Source organism: Photinus pyralis, unplaced genomic scaffold (genome assembly GCF_008802855.1).
Source record: "Photinus pyralis isolate 1611_PpyrPB1 unplaced genomic scaffold, Ppyr1.3 Ppyr1.4_LG6, whole genome shotgun sequence".
Lineage (NCBI taxonomy): Eukaryota > Metazoa > Arthropoda > Insecta > Coleoptera > Lampyridae > Photinus > Photinus pyralis.
The window spans coordinates 40868176-40878819 of NW_022170663.1; the positions used below are offsets into that span (position 1 = coordinate 40868176).

A 10644-nucleotide genomic window follows, 5' to 3' on the forward strand; every position below is an offset into this window, starting at 1 on the left:
ACAGATAAATGAACCTTAAATAACAAATTTGACGTGGCTAGCACCGATACCACCCGCACATGCGCGTTCTGCCCAAAAGCTTTTCACCTGTTTCTTTTATGTCTAAGAATATGTGTACCAAATTTGATACCAATCGGTTCACCCGTTTAACCGGAAATGACAGTACAGACAAATTGACTGCTTCAAAACGTGTATTTCCGTCAAAAAAGTGGGGGGGGGGGGGGGTTAGAAGCTAGTTAGAATGAAAAACTGAGTAAATGTGCAAGATTTTGAAACCCTACGCCTACTCTGATTTTTTTAATTTCTTAACTACAAGTAACTTAAGTACACCCTGTACGCCCATGAAAGGAAATTATTTTTGTCCAACTTCTCCGAACTTTTTTTATAGAGGTATTTAATGATTCTTTCGCATTTAGTTTCACTTTACTTAAATTTTCATAATTAACTTATAACAAAAAACTTGAAACTTCTCCATTTGCCTATACATCGACTTCAAATTTGCTACACGATCATTACTTACAGTTTTTAAAGTAACATTTCTTCGGATTTCCTAAAAAAATCAAAGGTTAAATAAGAAAAACATCAAAAATCAAAGCAGGCCTAGAATTTTTTAATTGGACGTTTACTCAGTTTTTCACTTTAAACCATTTTTCTTAATAACATTTGTGCGTACCTATCTCGTCCCCGAATGGTACAAACGTTTTTTTTAAATGTCAAAAGCACCCTTGATTTTTTGAAACTAAACTTGTCACAAATTAGTTTCCAATCAAGTAGAGGGTTTATTCCCAGAAGCTCAAAATTCAATTGGAAAATTATTTGTCTTTTACAAGAGACAACCAAACAATCGAAGGAGACACTGTATACCTGTTAAAAGTTATTCAATTTAAATAACACTCAAAGTACGCGATCGCTTTATACATGAACATCAAAGGGGTCAATTTAGGGTTCCGCCGAGTGGCGTATGTATACAAGGGAGGGGTTTGGGGGTTCAAACCCCCCTTTGGGTGATGCGCTCTCGCCTCAGCACTTGCATATTGCGGGGCACCCACAAAAACAGCAATGATGCTACGCGACAAGTCAGGGATATCTTCGATATCGATAAGGAAGCAGCAGTTGGTGAAATTAAACTTTGGTGGCAATATATTTCTTCCTCGCACAGTTCTCCCAAAAACGCACTGAAAATGTGCAATCCAGAAATATTCCCAACAGTGAATATCTTACTAAGATTACTAGTTACATTACCTGTGACAACTGCCACCAGTGAAAGATAATTTTCTACCCTGAGACGGCTCAAAACTTATTTGAGAAATACCATCAGCGAAAATCGCCTCAATGGTCTAGCTTTGTTGAATATTCACACGCATATTGCTGTAAGCATTGAGGAAGTGTTGGATGAACTTGCTCTCAAAAAAAGGAAACTTCCACTCCGTCCGTCTAACTTCATATTTACTTCCTTATATATTTATTGACTTTATTATTACTTCATATCTAATATGAATCGAAAATATGTTTTGTTTGAGTTTGATGTTATACTTATATTCTATTCAAAATAAATTCTTTGATAATACTTATGAAAATAATCGTTTGTTTAACATTCATTCACAAAACTGGAGACTATCCTTTCGTTCTAAAAAACTATAATTATGAATATTCATCCTTCCAATAGTTATAGAACCCTGAAATCTAAGTATATTACAAATCAACGCCAAATTCCAGAAGCACTAAAATTATTTTCAGGATGATTTCATATACCAACCTGTATTCGGCGGCGATTATCCTAAACCCCCCCCCCCCTCGACGACATTCTGGATACGCTAATGGTTCCGCGGGAGTATTGTGCTAACCTATCCCATTTCAAAAGTGAATATTTCTCGAGGGATTTAGATTGAAATTTTGTCTCTACAAGATCCCATGATGGAAAGTAGTAGACAAGTCCCCAAAAAGCATCCCTTGCTGCCTTTTATTGGCACGTCAAGATACACTTAAGACATAGGATGCCGATAGCGTCACACACAACAGAAGGCCGTACTTTTACCACTCGAATTCTTTGACGCTCCTTCTCTCGTGTTCCTACTCCGAACGAACTGAAAGAATGCATTTTACAAGGTACACATTTGATGGTGATTTTTATTGAACCTTCTTGGATATCCTCCATTTTTGCATGCTGTAGTTTTGTGAAGTTCTCTACGTCGTTCCATAAGTGTGACGTACATCCGCTGGCAATACGCCACTTGCTTCTCCTATATTTGAGAAATCCTTCAAATGCTTCTGGTATTACTACTTCATAATCCATCATTGTAGCTTCCACGTTATTTACATTTACATTGAGAGCTGTTGTTCTTCTGTTTCCGGTTGGTAAGGAAATTCGTCCTTTTCCTTTTGACTTTTCCCCCGATGACTTTTTGTCGAAATTCTTCTTTGACCCCGTACCATTTTGAATGTGTGAGTGGGTACGGACAAAGGGAATGTGGTAGCCCCCGACAAGATCTTATTAATGGCGGAATCGAAACTGGCTAATATAATACTGATCTGCGACACAAAAATGCCCTTAAGTCGCTTCGATCTCACACGAGGACTTTGATAATTTTTTTCATTTGCGCCTGTATATTGTATTTGGTTAACGATACGTTACAATTAAATGTTCAGCTTGTCAAGGGTACCGTATTTTTTTATTTCTTTACATAACATAATATAAAGTGCAAATGTATGTAAAAATTTAATCTGCTAAAAGCAAATAAGAATTAAATGTGGGAAGTCAAAATTAATGAATTCGTATGCTCTCATTTAATAAGCTCATTTATTTTCATAGCAAAACAGGATTTATGGAAAATGGTTTCCCACATTTAACTATACATATATAACACAACAAACTTGGGCACTGCTGTGCTGAATTTGTATACCCCAATTTGTGAAAATACCACCACCAACTTTTTAATTTTTTTGAGTTCAGACCACCGTAAACTAACTAGTTCAGACAGCCCTCCACTGAATAAGGAGGCCATATGAACTTCCCACTACATATTTTGGAATGCAGAAATGAATTAAACGTAGTTTACCTATACTCGTATACCAATTTCGAGGGTCACAGAAGTTCTTTAAAGAGAGTAAAAGTTATATTAGAATCACGGAGGCAGTTTACGTGTAAAAGGCGTTTTAAAAAAAGCTCAAGGAAATAAGGGGTGCTGTTTGTTTTAATAAAAGATTAGAACGTCAAGTGGGCCGCTATAATTTTTTATGCAAACTAGACAAAGGGCGGGGTTCGTAAAAAAATTCAAGCGAGCGACTATTGCAGTAGCGCATTTTTTCCATCGCATCGTGGGTGGTTTTCTCTAGCAGACTTGAGCGACGGCAAATTAATTAATAATCGTTATTAAACAAAGACGCATCTTGACATCACGAAATTTGAAGACGTATAAATCCAGTAAGGAAATCTCTTCAACATAAGCGATCCATTCCTTTCAACTTCATATACCACGAATCGAACGTCGACCTACAGAAATCCTGCATCAAGACAATTTCTATGAGTATCAATGCAATTTCAGGAGAAGAATTAAAGGTATTGTTGCATTTATGTTAACCTTGCAACTTCGATCCATATCAAATTCGTGTGTTGGGCATTGAAATAATGCTCTTGGTGTTTTTCCCAACGATCTTGGTGCATGAATCACGATTTTGGCATGTTTTACATGTGGCATCAAAAAAAGAACCTCACACTGACAAATTCATGTGTAAAGAATCAGACAGCCAGACAAAACTATAAAGGATCTGAGGATCCTTAATAATTTCAGGGCACGAGTGATTTTTACTAAAAAGCTAATTACATTAGTTCCTTCTATTTCCCCCAACAAAAAATTACAAAATTATTTACTAAAAAGGTTTCCTACAGAAGTGAATTGAAATCACGTAAAAAAAATCAATTGTCACCCTTTTTAGGATTTTCCCGAAATTTCAACAGAAAGTGCTTTTCAAATAACGGCTCGCTTATATTTTAGTTAAATGCCCGAAATGAATTTTTCTGGGGTAACCCTATTGTAGGACCGCTGCGCGTTATAAAGGGTATGGTCTGTTGTAGCCTTGAGGAATGTGTAATGATCTAGACGACAGGGTTGTATACTCAGTGGTAATAATAATAACAATTATAAGAATAGTTTCATTGTAGCATTTTCTTTAAATGTACACTTCAACATTTTTGTTTTATTGGTGTATTGGTATCACTACAAGAAAAAACTAAATAGATTAAATTGCATTTGGATCTGTGATCTACCACCCAAGGATGACTGATTTAATAATGAGGTCAGCGGCGACGCGGCCACATTCAAATTAGTTTTATTATCAACACATTGACCTCGGTGGTTATAAATATTCCTTCTCCCATTCGACTCCTTTCCACCCTTCTCTTTATTCCTTACTTTCCTCGTTGCATCCATATTGCTTCTCTCCCTCTCTCTGTTGGGCTACTCTTCCTCTTTTGGTTTCAGAAAAAAACTCGTGGTTGTGGTTGATCCATGCTCAAAATGGGGGTGATGAAACATAAAGGAAATAAACGACTCAATTCCTCAAAACCTTCCCCATGGCTTATTTCCTTTGTGGTTCTTTTGCTTTGTTACGATTATTTCTATCATCTTCTTCGCCCAGCTTTCTCCCTTTCGTCTAATATTTACTTCTTATTTTTCTTCGTTCTTTCTACATCGATCTTCTCCCTTTTCTCACCGCATAGCCTGCATTTCCTTTCTTCTTTTTCTCCACGTCATTCATTGCCTCTCTTCGATCTCAACAACCGCAATACATTATCAGCTGCTTATATCTTTTGTTGAACTACGAATTTTGTCCCTATGTTCGGGTATTTGTTGCTAGTTCTTCTTCCATACTTTTCATCCATATCCCTTCCACTGTCTACAAAAACGATGCAGATTGCAGATGGCGGTTTGATGAGGAATGTAAAAAGAAAAGGAAGTGATGGCTTTTTTGAAATTGTGTAGAAAAAGTGGTAATAGTTATGTTCGGGAGCGTTACAGGATAGTAAAACGAGATTATAGAGTGCTGTTGTTTCAAAAGAAAAAAAGGATTATTATGAGAAGGCTGCAAGATATTTAATTACTGTAAGAGATTCAAAAGAATTTTGGCGTTTGGTAGGACTCTTCAAGTTAAAGAATGGGTCGATAGGAGCAGGGGACTCACAGCACTCTCTGTGAACGTTTGGGCCGAAATTTTAATTTCTCAGAATTGGAAGTTGCTCTTGATCCATTAAACCCAAATAAGGTTGCGGGTACGAATAGAATTCAGGGGCGGACTGGGTACTCACGGGCCAGGTGGAATTGCATAGGTTACGGGCCATTAAAGTATTAGTGTAGTAATGAAGGTGGCGGGGGTAGCTCTGCGGTGCACCACAAAAACATTTTTTGCTTCATTTTAAGGTACTTTTTCGGAAATCAATTACAATACATTTTTTTTTTAATTGCAGCTGATAATTAAAAGTAACAAAATATACAATCCACACGAGGCGCGTCGCCTATCATTGTATTTCAGCACTTTCATGCTACGACAAAAAATTATAAATTCATTGTAAAACACTTCAATTAAAACAGAATTTTTTAACAACCTAACATCAACCCCAATTAGAGAAACGTGTTAATAATTTATGAATAGTGCAAGAAACTAAATACAGCACATACTTATAAATTTCCAACGGGCCATTATGACGTACAGGCCAGGTGGCAATCGCCACCCGCCCCCCCCCCCGGCCAGTCCGCCCCTGCTAATACATATATGGTAAACATCATACATTAACAATATAACGAAAATAAACTAACACACATTCCAAATAAAAACAACGGACAACAAAGCAAGACGTGGATAACTCAAGCTCTGTACATAAAGAGAAAAAGAGAGATACTCTCTTCAAGAAATTATATGCCTAAATATCCAAAAAGACTACAGAAAATATAAAAATAGATGAAATAAGGACATAAGAGAAACGAAAAGTGAACTCTTTAAACAACGGTTTCATAATTACCTATATGCGCAGCTCTCGAGGTCGAGTTACATCAATCAACGTATATTATATCTATCTTTTCCAAAAAAAAGTAAAAATGTAGACAGTAAAATATTTTTCACATGGAGTCAACAGTATAGTAAGACAAAGATTATGCAGACAATTGCGGAAACTTCTTAGACTCAAATAAAAAAACGTAATGAGTAACCAGCTCGTAATCGAGATCAATTCTGTAAGTTTAATTAATGTATAGTTCACCTGATAATGGCGATTATCGCCGAAAATATAGTCGTGTTTTAAGAGTACAACAATAAATTTATGGGGAAGGCTTTGAGATCCGATTTTCTTAATCTTTGATATAACTTAATTGGGGACACGAACATTAATCTGCAATTGAAGAGGCATAACCCGAGAGGAATCAGGGAAAGCATTCTACACCAATCTCTCTTAGATCACATCTTCATTCCCTTAAATATAAAAACAGTTAAATCGGCAGTAATTAAGCACATCCACATCTGGAATCAAACCTTTTCAGTAAGTCATCGCTATTATCTAATCCTACTAATCAAAAATATGCAGAAAATAATTTGTCAAAAATGTTAAAGCATACCGAATGGAGTGAACTAGAAGATAACATTGTAAATTTACCAAAAATATTATCAACACTTTCAAGTCCTTATACAACGGAAATGAAGTACAAGATACACAGAAAAAATCAAGAAAAAATACTAAAACATGGATGACTGACACATTATATCGAAAGATAATAGAAAAAGACAAATTGTACCAAAAATGGAAAACAAGTCCAAATACCTAACTTAGAATATAGGGAAAGATACAAAAAAATGCGAAATTCTTTAAACAACGTGATAAGGGACACAAAAAATAATTACATCCTCCAAAAATGATTTATCAACAGTAGTAAAAGAAGTAGTAGAAAGAAGTAGAAAAGATTGTCGATCACAGCACACCTTGTGTCAATTTACGATCTATGTTTTTTTTAAGATGCGAGCGACTTCAGGAATAGGATCGTGAAAATGTTGAACGAAAAGTCTTTTCGTTCAACATTGACACATCACACTTCACTAATAGGGTTATTCCTATTTATTTCGTTGCACATTTGTCTCCAACTTTTTTTCTTTTTGTGTTTCAGAAACCTCTTGGAATAGGCAAACTTTTCTTGGCATATTATATAATTTTCTAGATACGATTTTTCTTAAAAGTGATGAGTGCGTTCTTCTACTACCCTTGCACATTCCTCATCCCACCACACCGGCGAAGGTCTATTACCCAGATGAAAAGGCGCTTTACATTGAAATATTGAATTGACCACACTGTGAACTCTCTCGATAAAAAAATCAATTTTCGTACATTTAAGAGGGTAACTATCACAAAAATGGTTAATAGAAAACCTCTTCGTACGCGATAATGTTACAGGATGGCAACCAACACGAAGTAACTCTAAAAACAGCACTTTTCTACGTTTTATGTTCATTTTTATAATGACCCATTTAAGTTTATTTTACCCGCTCTGATGTGGTTTTCACATTATAATGATCTATACATTTTATTTCTTTTTTCGGTATGTCAATCGTATCGAATGGTTACACGAAAAAATATACTCCTCTGTCAATTTCCGTTATTTTTAATCACATATAAGCTATACTTGTCGATTTATGTTACCTACTTATATAACTAATTAAAAATCGTTTCTGAACAGCTAATGACAACTGAGTACATTCGTCTGGGAAGCTTCACGACTCCCAAAGGTTTTCTTGTAGTGGTCAAGGAAATGCGCCGATTTGGATTTGAAAACCGGGGGCGCGCATACGTCTTTAGTTAGCAACATAGTCCGGATTTGCGCGGGACCTCCATCAGATTATCCAATAGAAATGTGTTATCCGCCTGTACCCGCCTTCTCTTCTAACTCTGCTATTCGTTTCCAACTTTCCACTAAAATTGTATGGCAATTATTGATTCGCGATTTAAAAAATGGATGAGATTTTTTATGAAAAAAAGGCCGCTAATTAAAACCCACGTAACGCTACACACAGAAATAGTAACCCTAAATTCTTTCTGATAATTTGTTGGCTCGGAAGTGATGCGGAGGCGTCGCGACGCCGTCCAAATGTCGCAAATGACAAGGAAAAGAATCTCTAACAGCTGCTTATGTTCCCTGACTAGTAAATATAGAAAATCCCGTGATCCAGCAGTTATTTTAGTATCTGATATAGAAATAAAAGAGACCAACGTTTAAATAAGTTTACAATCAGTAAATTCGTACAATTTGAACGCTTTATTACGAATTTACGATAGTTCAAGTACAGGTGTTGGGTATATTACGATTTCTCTAACCAGAGCAATAAACTTTAATGTAGGACATTAACGACCCAACACTATTTGGACATGTATGCTTTGTACCCATATTTACGATTGTCTACGTCAGGCTATACGTGTGTTATCGATTACCGATGCTTATAGAAAAATAATAGAAAATACCGTCACTAAATCGTGGCGCCATAACAAAATGCTCGTCGATTTTAAAAAAGATTGAGGGGCACAACTAAAGTGGTGTACACTAAGTCTAGATCTACAAAAATACACAATCTACAAATAATTGTGACAAAAGGTACGATCAGGATTTGCAATACAATTCCGCGTCGCGACGGTGCGCCTCCGCGCAAGCCAGACACACAAACACTCGCTTCTACACCGCCACCACCGGCTGCAGTGTAACACGCCCCAGGTTAATAATGACAATAAAGCACATCGACATCCTGTTAGTGTCGCGTTAGTGTTACATTGCAGTCGTGAGTTACAGAAAAAGGAACGAACATCAAAGTAATCAGCACCAAAAGAAAACGAAAACCTCACAGCAAACATTAAATCTGGGTGTCCGCCGCACGATTGGGAAGGCGGACTCCACCGTGCAAGAAGCGTTTGTGGGGCCGCGTTCATTTCAGATGGGATACCTGGGGATTTGGATTTATGATTTCGCGGCCCCTCAACCGCTATTTGGATATTTAATAAGTGGAGCTCAATACTAATCAAATTAAAATCCCACACACACACACGCACTCACAACACTCATCGAAGTAACTTTAAATCATTACATTTGTATCTTTGAGGCGTTATGAACGGTGATTCGGGATACGTCTCAGCCAATTCCTAATCTGCAAAGCATACGGAATAACGAATCATCATTTGCCCTTAGGGACAAATAGCTAGAAAAACATATAAAATGTTGATTACGATATAAAGAGCGACGATGTACACAGCGATAGCAGTGTCCATCGCGTGCTGCCTCAACATTATTCGAGGCCATCAAGCTCGGATTATCTAACACTTACCCGTATTGTCCCGGTAGCAAAGTCGGGTAGCCGGTTCGCACTCCAGGGAATGGAAACCCTGCAAAATTCGACATTAATAGTTTGCATGCCTACTTCGATAAGGTAAACGGAGTGTCGGTTCGATGGCGCGGGACTTATGTCGTTTCCGGATATGCCGGTTATAAAGGGAAACGGGCAATCACCGCGTGTTCACCTACATATACCAAAAAACGCACCACGCATTCGATTGCAACACACCAATTAGCAATCAGCAAACTTACCCGCTTGTACATTTCCTCGAGGTTTTGCTCCTAGTATCGCCAAATTAACGTTAGCTTTTCTTCCGTCAATAATAGGATTCGGATCCTTGCAAGCCCTTTCCGCTGCAGTCCGTTCCCCCATTATCACCTGAAATTATCATTTCGATCAAAAGCTCGATTAAAGAGAAACCAAAACACTTACAAATCCGTACCCCCGGCTCTTTCCAGTCTGTCTGTCCGTAATAACAACGGCTTCCTCGATGTCGCCATAAACAGCGAAATGTTCCCGCAAAGATTTGTCACTTGTATGATACGGCAATCCACCGACAAATAATTTAGTCCACGTAGTATCTTTACTTTGTAGTCCCGTCCCATTAAGGGTGTTTGTAGCCCCTAACATTCCCAGTCCTCCTAATCCGCCAACTAGATTTTCCGCATCATTCGCGCCACCAATCGTACTACTCGGCATCAACATGTTGAGTTTCACTAATTTACCTTTCAAAATTACGTAATTTAATTGATTTTAAAAAAGAAATTTATAATCCGTATAGCTGAGCACGTGTACGACTACTGCGAGCTTTAGCTACCAGCTTTGGCACCCGCCAGCTACTATTACTAAATTTAACTTTACTGTGCAGCTGTAGCTTCGAGCCTACACCGGCAGTGGGATTTATTTATTTCGACGACCACGTTTTGCGTATGAATCAGACTAAGGGACTACCGTACACTTCAACGTATAAGCTTATATTAATAACGTGCCGATACTTTTCAACATGACGAACTTACGTCGCCGAAGCTCGCTGACGCTAGTATTGTTAACGCGCCCCCTGGACTGGCGTCGATCGCCTGCAGGTGGGGACGATGGAACGTATGTGGAACACTATGAGGACGTTTACAAAATGAAATCGAATTTTAATTAGGGTCGCGTGAAATTAATTACTAATTGTAAAGTAGTATTTCAACGCGAACACCTAAAAAAATGTTTGATTAGCGAACTTAAATACCCTGCAGCGTTAAACGGTATATTCTTGCACATCTGCGCGTGCTACTATAGGGTCGTGTT

At 37.6% G+C, this 10644-nt stretch overlaps 1 protein-coding gene across 2 annotated transcripts; it reads right to left on the bottom strand.

Annotated features, from left to right (window-relative positions):
• Positions 1–5781: 5781 nt before the first annotated feature.
• Positions 5782–10332, bottom strand: LOC116174921 (RNA-binding protein 24-B-like). Of its 2 annotated transcripts, none has more exons than XM_031492951.1 (4): positions 9784–10332; positions 9603–9729; positions 9343–9400; positions 5782–9216 (listed from the first exon to the last, which is right to left on the bottom strand). In XM_031492951.1, the coding sequence occupies exons 1-4, from the start codon at positions 10054–10056 to the stop codon at positions 9150–9152; spliced, it is 525 nt and encodes a 174-aa protein (XP_031348811.1). In that variant the 5' UTR covers positions 10057–10332; the 3' UTR covers positions 5782–9149. The 2 variants fall into 2 exon arrangements, with proteins under 2 accessions (XP_031348811.1, XP_031348812.1); XM_031492952.1 differs by having other exon boundaries at positions 5782–9165; positions 9784–10331.
• Positions 10333–10644: the final 312 nt, after the last annotated feature.

Coding starts and splice junctions, on each gene's coding strand:
- LOC116174921 (XM_031492951.1), bottom strand. CDS start 10,056: ATGTTGATGCCGAGTAGTACGATTGGTGGCGCGAATGATGCGGAAAAT. Junction 9,730..9,783: donor AGAGCCGGGGGTACGGATTT/GTAAGTGTTTTG, acceptor TGATAATTTCAG/GTGATAATGGGGGAACGGAC. Junction 9,217..9,342: donor TTGCTACCGGGACAATACGG/GTAAGTGTTAGA, acceptor ATGTTTTTCTAG/CTATTTGTCCCTAAGGGCAA.